The 17,835-nt window shown below is 36.6% G+C and overlaps 2 protein-coding genes across 4 annotated transcripts; one reads left to right on the top strand and one right to left on the bottom strand.

Moving 5' to 3' along the window:
- Positions 1-1,011: 1,011 nt before the first annotated feature.
- Positions 1,012-14,989, bottom strand: LOC110423806 (B-block binding subunit of TFIIIC). 3 transcript variants are annotated; one of them, XR_002445857.1, is made up of 18 exons: positions 14,379-14,989; positions 13,442-13,841; positions 13,294-13,365; positions 13,057-13,119; positions 12,180-12,389; positions 10,778-11,377; positions 9,905-10,660; positions 8,473-8,754; positions 7,855-8,010; positions 7,233-7,666; positions 6,374-6,839; positions 5,829-6,155; positions 4,409-5,174; positions 4,228-4,286; positions 3,391-3,867; positions 2,550-2,588; positions 1,651-1,993; positions 1,012-1,549 (listed from the first exon to the last, which is right to left on the bottom strand). XR_002445857.1 is itself a non-coding variant. In XM_021438178.2 (18 exons), exons 1-18 carry the CDS (start codon positions 14,717-14,719, stop codon positions 1,808-1,810), a joined length of 5,526 nt encoding a protein of 1,841 aa, XP_021293853.1. In that variant the 5' UTR covers positions 14,720-14,988; the 3' UTR covers positions 1,647-1,807. The 3 variants fall into 3 exon arrangements, 2 of the variants coding, with proteins under 2 accessions (XP_021293853.1, XP_021293852.1); XM_021438178.2 differs by lacking the exon at positions 1,012-1,549 and having other exon boundaries at positions 1,647-1,993; positions 10,778-10,944; positions 11,053-11,377; positions 14,379-14,988; XM_021438177.1 differs by lacking the exon at positions 1,012-1,549 and having other exon boundaries at positions 1,647-1,993.
- A 626-nt stretch (positions 14,990-15,615) lies between these two features.
- Positions 15,616-17,682, top strand: ELF4-L4 (ELF4-like 4). Its single transcript, XM_021438500.2, has 2 exons — positions 15,616-16,106; positions 16,958-17,682. The coding sequence occupies exon 2, from the start codon at positions 16,997-16,999 to the stop codon at positions 17,339-17,341; it is 345 nt and encodes a 114-aa protein (XP_021294175.1). The 5' UTR covers positions 15,616-16,106; positions 16,958-16,996; the 3' UTR covers positions 17,342-17,682.
- Positions 17,683-17,835: the final 153 nt, after the last annotated feature.

A 17,835-nucleotide genomic window follows, 5' to 3' on the forward strand; every position in this document is an offset into this window, starting at 1 on the left:
GGCACGTGTGGAATCTAGTTGGCAGAAGAAGTCAGAAGTCAAAAACATGTGGCTTGGTTAGATTGAGCAACAGCAAAGTACTTAAGTACCCGAGTTTTTGTGTCTGTCGACACACTCAACAATCTACACAGGGACTAGGTATCTAGGCCCGTCGTTTTTATGGAACTTTTGCATCATCTCACTGTCTTTCACTGCTCACTCCTTTCAAGCTTAAAACCAAAAAACTAAAAAATTAAAAAAAATTAAAAAAAGAAGAAGAAAGAAAACATAGTATTTCCTTTTCTTTCTTTCTTTCCTATTGTCTTATCGAGAAGGGGCTGAGCGATTCTGAATTTTCTGAACTTTGTTGATGGAGAAACACTTCTTTTAATGCTGATTCTGAATCTGATGCTACAGTCGTTGGCTTGTACAAGCTTTTTCCAACAGCAATGCAGAGCTCATTGAGCTTCATACTTTATTTTATGCCAGCAGCATTTGAAACAAACCTTCAGCTGTTGCAGCTCGCTTGCAGGTTTTGTTTGTTACTTGACTTTGAACACTCTAAACCATCGCTGAAAAATATGGACGCGGGTGCATCAATTCTCCTGCATTGTTCTACTTTTGGGGAATTTTCCTTCAAAGCTCTCTCTCGACTCCTTCTTTTTTATGGATTATTTATAATATTTCAAAACAAACAGTTTGCATTAAAAAGCAAATGATTGTTATCCATGCGTTGTCAATGATTATACACATGCCACCCAATACCTTTTAAAGCCGAATGGTTAAATAAGTGAACTGTTGAAGATACTTCTATTGTTATAAATGGTGTTTTGTTTTTCATTCTCTTGCTTTTTAACAAATAGCAATCTGCATTCGACACTCTGACGAGACCAACTCATGATCAAGCGGTTGGTCCCCAAGTTAACAGTCTGGATGTGATTACACCAACAAAATCCATGCCAACATCACCACTGCATGCAACGATTTCTCTTTTGCCCCCACAATCTTGAATTGTGCAAAGTGGATCAAAATATTATGTAAAACTCACAATTATAAAATGATGAATCTATATGATTAGAGAATTGTAAGCAAAAATGCTCCCTCCTAGGGAAAAGTTAAAAGTTCAAGGGAAATCACTAGCATCTACTAAAAAGTTCACAGGTCAAGTGCCCTGGACTAAACATCAAGAGTACTTGAAAGTCTCATTTATGCTTCGGTTCGTACGCTTGGAAGATTCCTTCCTTGTAAACAAGTAATCTCACGGCAATTCCTATGCCCTTTTCCACGCAATGACATATACTTGACTTCACTAACAATAATGGCTTTCCAGCAATAGAAAGTTAGAGCATCAACAGTAGCTAACTGGAGAGAGAGAAAGAGAGAGGAGAAGCAGAAGTGCAAAAAGGCACTGTTATGCAGGTTTGACAAACAATGCCTTTAATACCCACATATATAGCTTGCTAAAGGTTGGGACACTGCTGACAACTCCATGCCATTGCAAGCTTATGAGATATGCCATATTGATTGCAATCTTTTCCCTGCATAGTCAACAATGTAGCCTACATACTATCTGTAAACAAGAACAACGGCATAAACGTAGTTGTACACAAATTCCCAGCTGACGCTAATATCTCTATTCAGTATATAACTTGTAGATTCAAGATGAGTTACCAGTATATAACTTGTAGATTCAAGATGAGTTACTCCTATTCAGCATTGTTTAGAGTGCAGCTGCTTCAATGGGATGACAAGCAAACAAAATTGCAGCTTCTAACTGCAGCTCTGGACCTATGGTATATAATATTTACACAAAACAAAAACAGCATTCCTACAGCAAAAATGTACTTGTAGGATTTCCAAAGAAATGTTTGCGAAATACCAACTTTGATTTTCTACAGCTATTCCCAAGAAGGGTCGCCAAAAGGGCAGGAGGACCACTATCTGTCATTTGAAGCATCTTCTTCACCATGAGGTGTTTGTCCCATATCATTAATTCCAGCAACTTTCTACAGCTCTACAGAAAATTTAGAGATGCACATCAGAGAGAATTCAAGTCAAAAAGTAGGTTAAATCAGTAGATAAGCATAACGAGGTAAAAACTACCGGTTTTAAGCATACCAGAATGGACTCGTTACACCATTAACAGATAAATGAGCACATTTATATATCTATAAATTTTTACTATTTTCTCATTATATTTTCCTTTTCTTTCTCCCCTTTTTTTGTGTGTGTTGGGGGACAGTATCCGTCCTAGGATCCTACTTTACTGAGACTATGACTTGGTAACTTATCTAGCAAGTATGAAAAAGAAAAACAAGAAAAGAACAATATTGCGGCTCTGTGTTGGCACTTCCTAGTTCTCATCATTCACATTTGTGAGTTACAGGCAGAAAAAAGTCAGATAAAACTGTGCAGAATATTTTTTTCCAAACACCTAATTCATTTATTATATGATGATATCAATTAAGCATTTGGCCCATCCTAGCCATCAGGCTTGATGCAAGACATTCAGCCTAAAGGCTACAAACTTCCATCTTCACCCTCAAGAAAAGGAAAGTACAACAGCATACCTGGGGGTTTAACACATCCATTCGGCAGATAATATCCTCCTGATTCAACGATTGGACAGGAAAAAGAAAAAGAAAGTCAGAAACGCATATGAAAAAAACACATTTTGTTAATACTTCACCTTGACAAACCAAACTACCACGAATGAAAGTCTTACCCAAGCACTGGGCAAAGCACCCATAAGTGGGATTGTGCAACAGGATAGTTTAAATTTGAAAGAAAAAACCAAAACAAATTGACTCTTTGAATCTTCTTTTGGCTTTGATTCAACAATGACAAAAACCAATCAGTTTAGTTTTCATTTCAAGTTTTGTTATTTAATGTCTGAATTAGTCCAAACCAAAACCGAATTGAAGTTATCATTCATTTAAATGTTTAATTTATCCAGTCTAAAATTTGAAATTGTCCTTATCTTTTAAAAAAAGAATTCAAAATGATAGGCTCAAAATAATCATTGCAAATTTGAAAGCCATTTCAAAATTTAAAAAAACTGAGAAATACCTTATCAAACCAAACTGTTAAATTTCAAATTGGTATAGTTTTACAATTTAGAAATCGAATATTTCAATTCGGTTCAAAATTTTTCTAAACATGAACTAAACCAAACTGAATTCGTGACTAGCAAAAACTATCCAAAGTTCTTACGCAATTTAAAACAGTTTGCTGAATGTGTTGAAAAGGTCCCCTTTTTGTAAATTAAAAGTTCTAAAAAGTCAGTCAAATCACTTCAAATGCAGAAATTCTTGTTCATTACTTGCTTTCAAAAGACCATGATATTCCTCTTTTTGTGAAATTAAAAGTTCTAAAAATCAGGAACAGAATTGTCTGCAGAAAAGTCTGTACCTCTGATATCCCAGGATTTTGCATGACAATACCAAGAACACGGCGGATAAGTCCATTGTAGACCATCCTGTTGATGGTCCCATCTGCATTTATCCAAGGCAATATAGGCACCAATGGTTCACCTAAAGAAGGCTTATAAGTTTCATCCTCATTATCCCCTTCTGATGAACCAACTTTACCTGCCATGCAGCTCTCATTCACATTGCTAGTAGGAATTTCCTTCGAAGGTAAGGCATGCTCTTCAGGAAGATTAAGAATAGTAACTTTGTGCACATCACCAACAGTTACACTTCCCGATAAGTTAGCAGTATCAAGACTCTGATTTCCTTGCTGAAGGATCAAGTTGCCATCATCCTTTCCTTGGGATGTCAATGATGAAGGTGGTTTATGATTTTGATGGAAACAAGAACTTGAAGCAAGAAAATACTTAGAATGATATAAAGCATCAACAACACGAACAGCTTCATAACCATTGACCTGTATGAAAGCCATCACTACATCAGTGCACAACAGTTTGGTAATGGAAAAGTTAAAAATCGTGTGTAATGCTTTGATGACCAATGTATAAACTACCAAGCCATGCTTTTCTCTTCCTCTTTTCTCCCAAAAGGAGCAAAAAACTGCTTTCCAACAGAAACAAATACAAATGAATTGCCGAAATTTTTTGTTTTAGCCTATTCAAGTGTGACTCTGGAACATAACTATTAATAATTTAAGACCTGTTCCAATAACCCATCCCTTGCACCATTGGCAAGAAGGCCAAAGAGCAAATACATATTTGAGAAAAATATTCCATATTAGACAGAATTAATATTCCCAATGGGTAATTATAACAACCTTCAAAGCTCTTCCAAATGCTTGGAGTGTATCAATGATGATTTCAGGCGTCATTTCTCCTGCAGAGGAACATCTCAAAACACTCAATGAACTGGGATTTACATAGATATATCATCTTTTCCCAAATATGAAGAGGAATTGCAAGTGCAAACATATCCATACACAACCAAAAATAAAATACCTGGCAAATTGACAATACCATAAACATCTTCTATGCTCAAACCTTGGTCACCAGCCTTCTGAATTTCAGCACAAACAGCCTTGATGATCTCAGGATAAAAGTGACTGCTTTGCCCTTCATCAGAAGGTTTTGACAAGAGATGCTCAGCATAACTAGCCATAGCTTCCCAAGGTGACTCACTAGACTTGGAGGCTATGATGACATTACTTCCAAACTGAAGCATTTCCTTCATATAGTCAGAATTAGTTGAACTAATGTTAACCTTCTGACTTGGGGTTTCATCATTCCTGAATCCAAGGGTGCAAGTCTCCTCATCCTTAAACAATTCTAAAGCATTAGCTGTGGAAACTGTTGAGCTATACACAGATACCATGATACCAGGAAAACCCTTTTCTCGTCGTGAAACAAATTCACCTTCTGCTATGGATTTTAATTTCTTAGCCTTATCAGCATCACATAATTCACTATCCTCACCCCTACATTTTAAGCTTCTCAAGTCTTCAGCTTCTCCAACACCTTCATCAGGTAAGGATGGGGAAACAGAAAGTTCACCAGAAGAAACCAAAGAATATAAATGGAAAATATCACCACATTGCAAATCTTCAGTAAGATTAATCCCCCCTTGCATAAGATCTTTTTCTCTTTGATGAAGCCAAGCAGAAAAATTAGCTGCTCTCCTTCCTGTATTGCGAGGAAATGGAGACTTAGAAATACTGTGCAAGAACTGTTGAGAAAGTACAAAAGGTTGGCCGCAAGTACCGCCAATCTGCCAAAAGTTGGAAGGAAATTCAGAGTCAAGATTCAAAAAGGGGTAAACAGAGGGGTGCAACTGGGTTAGTAGCAGCATGGAGGAGAGAAGATCGGAAAAATGCAGTTCAAAGAAGCTGGCATGGTGGCACCAAGTAAAGGGCAAGCAAGGCAAAGTCATCTGAGATAGTTTGACAATGCGAAAAGGAGACAATCACTTTATATAGAGCAAAATAGCAAAAGTTGAACTATTAATACCACAGTTGCCATCAAAGACAAGCAGACCAGAAAACAGCACACCAACATGACACCTTTTTACTCGGTTAATAAGAAATAAAATACAACCTAACCCAGCCCTGCTCACCAGCTTTGCCGCTTGAGCCACAGGCGACAGATGGAGGTATAGCCCTATAAATTTAAACAGCAAAATGGTGCCAAAAGTGCCATCTACTAAGACTGAGGATATCTTTTTGAACATCAGAAGATTTTGACTGAAATGAAGCATAACTCTACAGAAATTGATGAGTGCAGATGTTCATTGCATCCTTATGCATCTTATTCCACGGTATGAAAAAATCGCTCTTTGACCTAAGTCCAGAAACAGCAACACTTCCATGCAAATTGCATAGATTCCAACAACTTAAAAACAAAGGAAAAAGATACTGCTATTTACCATAATTTTTCTATCTCTGAGGTAGCTAAAAGCTGCAAAAAGATCATGCTCTGAATAACGCCGCAAAGTTTCTGCCAGCAAATTTGGAAATGGTGCTGCTGTAGATGTGCTCAGGAAAACAAGCTTAAATAGTTCAACAGCATTAGAAACAGCCAAAGATTCATGTACATGTCTGCCAACACCATTTCCGATATTCCAAAGCTTAACTAACTTTTGATGAAAGCGATGGTGTCTTGAGCTTTGAATAGAGCCTTTAAGTTGCCCAGCGCCAGTCCCCATATCCTCACCTAGGGTAGTTTGTGAAACCATTTCAGGTCCCTGTAGATTCTGCTAGCAGACAAAAAAAAACACAACAATTTCAGCTATCCAGCTTCCAAGAGTACTTTAAAGCAAGATAATTATAATCTACCAAACACTGGGAAACACTTCATGTTGATGGAAATTCAATAAAACCTTTTCAACTGCAATAAATATTATGAAATGTTGGGAGCATTAGTGGAATAGAACATAAAAGATGTTAGCCCTAAAGATGGATCAGGAATTACATAATCCTCTGAATTCATGTTCATATTCGACCACTCAGCAGATACAGATCCAACCCTTTTAGAGTCCTCCAATTTAGCAATCTGTTTAAACCGAAGAACATCCTCCAGAGCCCTCCTTATCTTTCGGTCATCAAAATCATCCCATCTTTCTTCCTCAAAGCCTGCATCTTCACCATGTTCAATGCCACTGGAGAACTCAACTGATGAAGATCGGACAAGAAATCTGCAATCATTATAGTTGAATGCCCTATTTTGATTTTTCTCAAGATGCGTCACATACCGTTCACTAAGCATATTGCATAGTTTCATTAATGCTTTCCTAAATTTTATACTTCTTTTAAGGGATGTCATTCTTCTTGCACAAGCACGAGGAGGTGCTGGAAGGCCAGCAATTGAAGTCCAATCTACACGGTGAAATTTTGCCCCTAGAGCAGCCCGGTATCTTGCATATTGGGTTACCAATTCCCTGCAAAGAAGATATTGATGTGAAACTCAAGGAACAATAATGTACCCTAAGCAATTAACAAAATATACTGTTAACACCTTCCTCTTCTCAGTCACATGACTTAATATCTATCATCAAGTTGACCTAATAGGCAACCAGTAACTGCACATATAAAAATGTTAAACAGAAGCAATAAATGAAGATCCTGAAATTACCCCCCGAATGATGTAGTTATCAACCCATTTTATAAGTCAACTAAGTTCCTGCTAGCCAAGCATCATTAGATGGATATAAGTTACACATGGACCAAAATTGGCCATCCTTCCTATGTCCACTTTCTATTCAAGTTGTTAACCACAGAGATATTCTCCTGGTGGATTTCCACAGTCTATAAAATATATTACTACTGTTTACCTGTCTGCTTCATCTGTCCATGAGAATCTTTTCTTACGTGTAGGCTTCATTTTTGGAAAGGCATACTGGCTAATTAAGGAATAACAATCGTCATCTTCTTCAAGTGATCCTGGCTTGTTCACAGCTTCAACATGATCAGCTTCCTGATGTGCTTGCAAGACCTCAGGTCCTACTGAAGAAGCTAAAGAATCGTTTTCTTTCATGGTGAATCCATCACTACTATCAGGTATTGCAGCAACTTCCTGTTCGTCCATTTGTATGGTTCTTGTATCAACTCTTGTACTCTCCACCAATGCCATCTTTGAAGATCTCTTTCTTTTCCGAGCAGAGGACCGTTTATTTCTTTCTAATTGATGCTGGTCCTCAATGCTATTTGGAAGACCCAGAAATCTATTAAGACGTTTTTGGTGCTTATCATAATACACACGAAGCACCTGTTGTAGAAATCAAAGGACACCATGTATCATTCCAACCAAAACCAGAAAAAAGTGTGAGATAAAAGGAAAAATAATGGAATATAGGAATTGATTCTGTTTAAAGCATACAAAATGTTACAACTGATTGGTCACAAGAAGGGAATGGGGAGGAAATCTTATAACATTAGAGCAAAATAAAATCTAACCTGCTCTAAGGTCAGATTAAGATCCTTTGCAATCTTTTCGCAGTCTTTATATGAAAGCTTTTCATTTATATTATCCTTCAAAATTCGCTTTAGAAGCTGAGCACGCTGATCAGCTGTCATAACTCGAACTGAGGCCCATGACCTGTTAAGGAAGACCTGCAATAACCACTTTCTGAGAGCCTTTTTACATTTCACATAGTAGGCAATTACAATGGTTACAGAGCAAGCAACAGTTTATATAACCTACAATGACACAAAGTTATTAAACAAAAGGCTTATAACCCATGCCAGCAATTTAACTAAGCTTAGAAAGGGGAAATTTTAAATCATCGACAAAAATTATAATACACACATGCAGTGATACCTAAAGTGGAAACTTAACTTAGTCTCAAATCGACTAGGTTTCTCACTGTAAATTTTAAAAATGAGTTGAAGCCTAATCTAATCTGGTAAGAATCCCTTCCACATTCTCTACATTTCTTCAATTTTTCTTTAAGAGTCAATGTCTCCTATTCTTACAATCTATTCTTTCAACTAAGATTTTAAATTGTTAACCATTTTTATTTCTTCAATAGCTAACCACACATGTTAGTCTACATGGATCTGTCTAGTGCATACCTCGTGAACAGCAGATCCGGGGAATGCATGCAAGGCAGCTCTTGGATCAGCAGCTGCATAACAATATTCCAAAGTTTTCCAATAGTCATCAACAGCTTCTTTACTTGACAAGATAAAATCATGCCTGATTCTAGGACGAAGATCAAAAGATCTAAAAGTAGATGTGGCAACCAATGACAGTGGTTCCTCTATGTAAGGTTTAAACTCCATAGCATGAGTCAAATTGGCATGTGGTACCTTTACTCTGTTATCCGAACATTCACATGGCACCAGCCGAATCAACTACATCATCAAATAAATTGTCAGCCAAAATAAAGCAGGACTATAGAGAGAAATCAATAAAAAAAGAATCTATACTGAACTAACAATTCCAATTTTCAAAGAAATATACCAATCACCAGGTATGCTCCTTAAAAGACTGTCCTAATTTTGTGCAACAGATCAAATCATAAATGATAATGAAGGCAAGATGGATTAAGGACAAAATAGGAGGACAACTTAGATGGTTTAACCAACTACCAAGTGAAACATTTTTTTCTTTCAATCATATCACCTTAGATCAAGCTGTATGGTGAGAACAGATTCATGTAACTAACCCAACTAATTTGGGATTAAGGCTTAGTTGAATTGAAATAAATCAGATCATAATTTGATATAGCATGGCTTTATTGGAATGAAACCAAATCTATGTAAAATTTATCCCACAATATTATCACATTTCAGTTAAGCTTATTATATGAATACATTTAGGAATGTTTGGATGCTCTAACAGTATTTCACATTCTAACAAGATATTATGAAGCATATTCGATCTTTCTTTTCCAGCAACTAAAATAAAATTGGATGCAACTTATTGATTGAATTTAAATTCATATAAGACTGCTCAGATTGGATGTCAGCATAAATCCTTTATATATAAACAGATTCAAATCTGAATTCTGCTAATGCCTATCAAATTTTCCTATCATTATATTCCTCGTAACCTACATTCACAGAGACAACTACCATGGCAAAAGACATTAAATAAGGCAATTTTTCAAGTACATATTCAACTAATATAACAATTAACCACATTCATGTAATGATTATAAGAAAAAGCAGTCCTCTAGAGCAGCTAGCATCATATTTCCTATAGAAGGCAAGAAAATATCTGTGGCTTGTATATCTAAAAGTCAAATGCTAAAGTTCACATTCAATGGAGCACCAATAGCTTAAAATAGCCATCATTGTATTACAACAATGCCACTAATAGTCAACTACATAATAGGGTAGAATATGACACAGAGTATTCATGTTCTAGAAAAGCAGCTACGGTATCTCCAAAGAGAGAGTATGGTGAACCACATTAATGAAGGAAATGCACAATAGTTTCCAGAAGAATGAATTACTATTACATAATGATCCTACTGGAAATCTGGCCGAGTAATTATACCTTCAAGCGCCGTAGGATGTCAATGAGCAATGAAAGTCTTCCAGTTGCCTGAGTATCCATTAGAAGCTTATACTCATGAATGGGAAGATCAGAAAGACAAAAGCCTTTCTTACACTTCTCAATCATATCATCAAACTTTAGAGTAGTTCCCACAATTTGCAAGAAAAGTTCAAGAGGAATGGCCTTGATGGCTGCTTCCAATGAAAACAAAATGCATGAGCCATGAAGATTTTTCTGATCAAGCAGGTGTTTCTCAAGTGATAAGGCACCATTCCATCCATGAGAACTATGCAAGAAACCCCATAAAAAACCATGTAGCAGCTTTGAGCGAACCATTTTTGCCATCACAAAACCATTAGCACGCATAGCTTCTGACTTAGAAGCTTTGGCATCTGAAATAACATGGCTCTGAGTTCTCTGGACACCATCTAATACAGCTACTGTATCATTGTTTTTCCACTTAGATGATCCATGGCCACGAATTTGCATTTCAAATGATCTCAATCTGTCATGAATTTCGCTAAGCAACTCTGGATGTAAACTTTCAACAGATGGGTGCAGAACCACCTGAGTAATACGGCTTCGCCCACAGTTCGTGACAACAGGCACATTGATGTGTATGCATTTGCAGTGCCCTTGTTGCTGAAGCTTCTTTAGCATTCGATCAACTGTCTTCCTGTCCATTTTTGTGCTCTTGTCCTTCTCAAGTTCCACAAGCCATCGATACAATTCAGGTCTTAATATGAACTTCTCATCCTGCATAAGAAATTAGAATAATGTTTGTATCTCTAGAATTATTAATATAAAGATGGGAAACGATGTTATTTTCCCAGTATAAGCCTTCAGGCAAGTGCTTGGCATTAAAGCAAATACCTGCAAACGTTCGAGTATCCTCTGCTCTCTTCGAGCACCATCAGCAGTAAGAACTTGACATGCATATCTCTGACGTGAGCCAGAATCAGGAGGCTTCAACAAAGCACAACAGGTTGATTTTGGTGGAGTAGGATGTATTTCACTCTCTGCACTCACTAAATCAAGTTCTGCATCAAAGGCAGTATTACTTTGTTCAGTGGGCAACTCTTGCATGTTGTCAGAATATACAACAATATGATTAGTTTCTGCAAAGGACCCACAAGCGGTTTCAGTACCGTTCTCCATATCATTCACTTTCATAGGAGTAGAAAAATTGCCTGCGGAAGTTGAAGGATCATCCTCTATAAAGTTTTGGTTTGATCCATCAGGAACTTCTGAATTGCCAACATCAAAATTAGAGATCTCATTTTCATCATGGGGATTTTTTGGTTTAATCAAAAATGCATTAGACGATTTAGGATTAGCATTCCCAGAAGTCCAAACTCGATATGCTGTAGTCTTTTTATGGCTTTCAGCTTGCAGGTGCATCCCAAACCTAGAGAACATGTTAAAGAATCGAGAATAGCTCCTTTTCTTATCAATCCCAAGCCTCTCACACACCTACTTATGAACATGCAAAGTTACCAGTTAGGATACAAAAGACATGCTTTTGCAGGATAATTCATGGAAAACCAGCCATTGAAAAGGCACAGAAAAGTAAAATTGTATAACTATACAAAAAATATGATTAAAGCGCAAAAAGCAGCCTAATCAAAACCTGATAAAACTACAAAAGAGACAATTAGTGCTCTCTGCCAGTTACAGCATTATTCAGGCATACATCAGAGGGTGTGGTACATTGAAAACAGCATGCATTTTGGGATTGAGGGTGTCAGGGAGTAAATAATTCATTTTTTACTTCTTTTGGACAAACGAGCAGTAGAGGACTGGCCACAACGACAAGCATGTCACACATAATATACATGCATTTCAAGAGATTCAATCATCCATGTATCATCCAACATGACAATACTACAATTAAGTTGAGTGCAAAGCTACAGCTGATCAATTCCCTGATGGAAGAAAGAATCTTGACACAGTTGAACTAGGTGACAACCATATATTGAAGTGAATGTCTTCAACTAAGGCTGCAAAAGGAACAAGCTGTAGGAATTGCTAAGACTTGATTGAATAACAAGTATGCTTATTTTTTTTCAATCCATTAACATCGTGCATTACATATTCAAATTCATGACACAATAAAGCATGATTAGTAAATTTCTACAAGCCTTGATTTACATTTGAAGACTCAATCTTCAATTTGCAACAAATTATTGAGGAACTATCTCACGAAAACACAGCATCATAACTATTAAGATCAACACCGATATAATAAAGCAAAGTCAAGAAAATATATGCACACCGTCATAGCAGGCAAACCCTCAGATCCTTCAGCATCAACCATATCATAAATTTGATTATCAATCGGAAGCTCTACGATCTGGTCAACATTTGGAAGCGTCCTTCCAAACTTTAGCTGTTGCCCTTTGTCAAGATGATCGTCAAACCCAAGAAGTTTTGGCTCAAAATTCTTTTTAGAAAACCTTTTCACTAACCGCAGGCAAAGCTCAACCTGAAGAAAATAGAAACATATTACAACATAAACAAGCACTTGTGCAGAAGCAGACAGAATTACGCCCATATAATGTAATCTGGAATTTTTGCGTGATCTTATATGGAACTATTGACTACAACCACCTGTATTAGCAATATAGGGCTAGAAAGAATAACCAAAGGCATGAAAAACTTGCTTCAAAGTGATCTTACGTTTTGTGTTAAAGGAAAACAAATCATTCTTCATAAAAGATGTGTAAGTGCTTAGTATGGCCTGCTACATTGATTAAAGTCGTGAATATCAGCTAATTAGGGAATATATAAGCAGGAATAGAAGCTGAAAAAATAGAATAAAGCAAGCACAAAGTTGTAGTAAAGAAGGATTCAGCAGCTCCTTACCTGTTAGAGAATAGAGCCAAATTCATTTAACCATCTGCCCTACTTTAGGTTTGAAACTTACATTAGCCAAGTTGAGTATTTGATGATATAAGTATAGACAAATTTTAATAGAAAAAAAAAAAAAAAAAGAGGAAGAAGAGTTTGCGATAATATCCTTTTAAAAATCCTCACAAGGTGTAAACCCATCAATACAACTCTTTTCTTGGGATTCATATTCAGGTGAAAGAAAAAAAAGTCATTTTGAAGTCTTGCAAGAGCATGAAGTAAGAACTAAACGTTTACATCACCTTTTCGTTCACAACAGCTTGCAAATCCTCAACGAGACCAGCCTCTTTTAACCTGCGATAGATCTGGGAACATATATGAAGGACATGGTATGAGGAACACAAATCCAAAAAACCATCAAAAAAGAGCAAAATGTGGTCTAGATAGAAATTACTATGAGCCCCCTCGCCCCCTCCCCCATCCCTTTCACAGGGAGGAAAGAGAGAGAGAGAAGAAAGAAGTGAAGACAGCAGTCTTACATTTCTCCAGGCTTTGTGGCCTGAGGATCTCGTATAACCCAGGTCCCGTTTAATATCTGAGACAACAAGAACCTTCAAAAGAAGGAAAATCAGCACAATGGCATAAAATCAAATCCACGAATTTAACAACATTCTGAACATAATTGACCTTTCCATTGGCTTCTTCAAGTTTATCACAAACTGCTTTCATTGCTGGTAGATAATCATTCACGAGAATATTCTCTTTAACATTTTCTAAAGCAAAACCATCTTCATCTGGAACATTTTCATCCTCATACCCAAGATTCTCCACAGTTTGTTCCTCTTTGTTAATCTCAAATCTCTGTTGAGAGCCCAAACGCTTTGCATATCGATATAGGTATATCAAATTGGTCGTCACAGGTGAACTGTTTCTGGACTCCCCTTCAGTGCAAGGTTCTTTCTTCCTAACCACTGCCGGTTGCTTCACAATCAACCCTCTGCATTCAAGGTTCTTCAATATATAAAAGAAGTTCTTCCCTTCAATTCCAAATTCCTTGGCAAGCTGACTTTGTGTCACTCCATTTGTTCTGCAAGTACCATCTGTTAATAACCTATTTCACTTAATCTTTGCTAGAATTGTGGTTCCAGAAAAAAGACAATGACACTTAAGATTTCACCAACCAAATTAACCTACCAGTCTTATTTTCTAACCATGATATCCTAAGCCCTAATTCAATAACAACTTGTAAAGTCCATGACAAGTAAATATGTCTGTCCGTGTATTTCCCGCAATTACCAGCCTTCCCGTCACTTGATCAATTATTCACATGCTATACTTACCCATTAATTGTATTATTTAACAATCAGAACAACCACCTACGAATTACATGGCAAATTATCAAAATGTGTATATGAAGTTGCAATACACTGACTTTAAGTTCCTCCGCAATTAATCAGAACAATCTGCATAATTATTAGTTTGGCGTACACAATTTGAATGCAAAATTGTTTTACTAACCCAGGAATAAGAAAATTTTAGCGCCATTCTCGCAATTCATCACAAAATAACACAAATAACTTCAAAAATTTTGAATAAAAAATCTAGATAATTAACGAAAGCAAACCTAGCTATAGCAAGCCTCTCAAGAGTGCGACGTTGCTGCGAGGAAATTTGAACATTTTCATCGTAAAGTCCAACGAAATTATTTCTAAGCTTTTCATCGGCTAAGATTTTAATTTCCAATTTCTCGGCGTCTTCGGCGCATTGAATCGAGTCATCGCTAGGGCTAAGAAACTCGGCGTTTCGTGCCTTGAAACGAAGAGTGGGAATGGAGAGGAGGTTTTTCCAAAGGGGGGATATGAGAGGAGGAGGGATGTCGAGTTTGGAGCAAAGAGAAGAAAGAGAAATGCCTCCTTGGCCGTGGAAGCAGATTTCTTCGAGAGCTGAGGTGATAATCGAGTCCATTTTTGGTCTATGGTGGTATCGGTTCCATCAAATTCTTTCTTTAATTTCGTCCGTTGAGAGAGAAATTTTGAAACGAGGTTGCTTTGAAGTCTTGAGAGATAAAGCGCTGTTTCACATTGACGAAAGAATAATAAGAAGAGAAAAGAAAAACCACCGTTGGCTGGGGTTGTGTTCGCCGGAGACGGCGAGCAGGAAGAGAGGTTGGACGGAGAGGCACGGGCACACAGAGCTATAAGAAGGAAGTTGGATAAACTGAAAAATTGCTGAAAGTAAACGGAGGGAGAGAAAAATGGAGGAGGTAGGCCGGCCCATGTCGATCAAAAGAATTAAAAGTAATTGGGCTTTCTCCATTTATGATAATATGTCTTCTCATTAGAGGTATCATGGGCCGACTTCGGGCTGAACTTTAATGGGCCTTTATTTTTCATAAATGAGCCCAGACTTGTTAATACCCATAACTTTGGAAAAATAAAAAACGGAATTCTTTTTATATTATTGTTTTAATATCTTTAAATGTATTTACTCAAGTGGGTAATATTGTTATGGAAAATTGTTAAAATTGACGATATTTATTGGACATTATCTTTGATTAGACACAAAATATAATTATTTTTTTATTTTTAAATTGTTTAAAAATTATTTCATTATTAGATTGCATCTACTTCAAAATAAAGTGCGACCATAAAAATTAGAACAAATTAACAAATTATGCATTGGTACTTGATAATATCATAGTCACCCCGCAATATCTTATCTAACGGCTAAACAACCCTCTGAAATCTAAACGAACGGTGAAGATGTAGCCGAAAACAGCTCCAAGCATCCGCATCCCAGGAAAACAAGTGTGGCCAAATTCGTAGGGTATAAAACCTCGGCATCCCAAAACAGACGCAACACAATCAATGAACGGAAGCGGGCAAAAATTAAAAGTACTGCAGCAGGTGAAGTAAACGAGGAGGGAGGACTAGGTAAAGAAGAAAGAGAGCTTGAGAGAAAAAAGAAAAAAGAAGAAAAGAGAGAAATATCTCTGCCTTTGCCTTGCTTGCCCTCTCTTAAAAAGTCTAGAGAGAGAAACCAACAACAACGTTATAGTTGTGTCTCTCTGTGCGTGGCAATCAAATCTTCCTTCTTATATTCTCTCTCTCTCTGTTTGTTGGTTTATGATTTCAGGGCCTCTCTGTTGAATCTAATCTCTCTCTTTCTCAGCCATCTCCAGAAGCAATAGAAGATTCCATTCCAATCCTTTTAAAACTACTCATATCTTCTTCCTTTTCTTGAGGAAAAGTAAATTGAAATCAAAATCCCATAATTTTTTTCGGAGAAAGAGATTCCAATTCTGTTGCTTTTCCCCTTTGTCTTGTCCCTAGACATGTCTTGTTGTTTCAAGGTAAGAAATGGAAAATGCATATCAACCCAGAATTTGTTTTACTATATTTATTTTGTTTTGATGGTAATTAAGGTAATTAATCCCCTTTTTTGCTCATGTACTATATCTTACCTGCTTTTAAGTTTTCATTTTTTTTTTCTTTTCATTGTTTTGAGGGATATCTCTTTATAACTATATATTGGAAACAACAGCAATAAAAAAATTGTTTCCTAGTTCCTTCCCTTCCCTTTTCTACACCAAGGTTTGGTTTTTCCTTTTTCCTTTGTCTCATGTGTTATTTTAATAATATCTTTTTAGATTTAGGTGAATGATTTTGTTGGGGTCTCTTAAAATGAGAACTTGGGATTGTTTTTTTTTTTGGAAGATATTAGGAAAAAAGTTTGCTTTTATGGGCAAAGGAGTCTGCTTTTTTTTGACACAAAACAATACCAATGTCTGTTTTTTTGCGCTTAATACATTGTCTTTTATGCATACACTCCCAGTCCTCTGCTTGGTTGCTCAGAAAAGGTGGAGAAAGGTAAAGGAAAATCTTTTAGCACTGATTTTAACCAAGCTAAACCCGTTAAACTCTTTGACTTAACTAACTTTGGTGAGATTTTCTGCTTCCCATAATCCAAATTATAAAGTTAAGGGGTTGAAAATTGTGTTTATCTTCCTTTCGCATTCATATTCTTCAGCAACCAAATATGAGGCTAAATTGTTCCCTGCCTTTCCATCCATGTTGCATTTATATTGTTTCATTTTGTCTCTTAGGAGTAAACAGAGATGAGATAAAGAAATGATGAGTGCCATCAGAACCTTTATCCTTTTTTCCTCTTTTCTAATTTGGATGTGCACTATTGTTGTTGCAGGAATAAGTCTGGTTCTGATTGAAGTGAAGTAAGTTTGGAATGGAAGGCGATATATTTTCAGGATTTGGAAATGGAACTCAAGTAGATGGCAAGGTTTTGCAGACATTTCAAAAGAGTTTTGTACAAGTTCAAGACATCTTAGATCAAAATAGGTTGCTAATCAACGAGATTAACCAAAACCATGAGTCAAAGATCCCTGATAACTTGAGCCGGAACGTGGGATTAATTAGAGAGTTGAATAATAATATTAGAAGAGTAGTTGATCTCTATGCTGATCTCTCGAGCTCCTTCACCAGGTCAATGGATGCTTCATCAGAAGGCGATTCAGCTGGGACATTCAAATCTGATGGAAAAGCTAGTCAGAAGAGAATTAGATCTGGGTAAATTTGATCAAGCTGAGCTTTTGGTATAAATTCTGTTCTCTTTCCCTGTAGAATAAGAAGAGTATTTGGATTCTGAAGTGAAAAAAAAAAATCTGTAACTCTTTCAATGAAAGTGTGAAATGCATCTGAGATTGTGAAGCTTCAGCATAATCCTCAGTCATCACTTTTCCATTGAAATAACATCCTAGACATTTACCATTGTAATCATGTATAACTGTTCTATTTTGTTGAAATCAAGCATTTTCATGCTTAACATCTGCAAATTGTGGCCAGGATTCTGTGAATTTGTTTTTGTTTTTGTTACATGCACCCTTTTTAATAAATGAGTATAGGGTTATCTTATCTGTACGTAGTCTGCATCTTTAATTATTGTTTAATGGACCTAGCGTGAGTGCTTAACTGTCATTAAAAACAGTTTTGAAGCATTTTCAGTTCCACTGATGTTTAATTTTCATTAATTAAGAGAGTTGATCTGCCTTTGATGGGAACTTTCAA

This window comes from Theobroma umbraticum, unplaced genomic scaffold, assembly GCF_002168275.2.
Source record: "Theobroma umbraticum cultivar Fairchild unplaced genomic scaffold, ASM216827v3 scaffold_204.0, whole genome shotgun sequence".
NCBI classification, from domain to species: domain Eukaryota; kingdom Viridiplantae; phylum Streptophyta; class Magnoliopsida; order Malvales; family Malvaceae; genus Theobroma; species Theobroma umbraticum.

Coding starts and splice junctions, on each gene's coding strand:
- LOC110423806 (XM_021438177.1), bottom strand. CDS start 14,719: ATGGACTCGATTATCACCTCAGCTCTCGAAGAAATCTGCTTCCACGGC. Junction 11,378..12,179: donor AGGGTTTGCCTGCTATGACG/GTGTGCATATAT, acceptor GTTCATAAGTAG/GTGTGTGAGAGGCTTGGGAT. Junction 8,755..9,904: donor ACATCCTACGGCGCTTGAAG/GTATAATTACTC, acceptor TTGATGATGTAG/TTGATTCGGCTGGTGCCATG.
- ELF4-L4 (XM_021438500.2), top strand. CDS start 16,997: ATGGAAGGCGATATATTTTCAGGATTTGGAAATGGAACTCAAGTAGAT.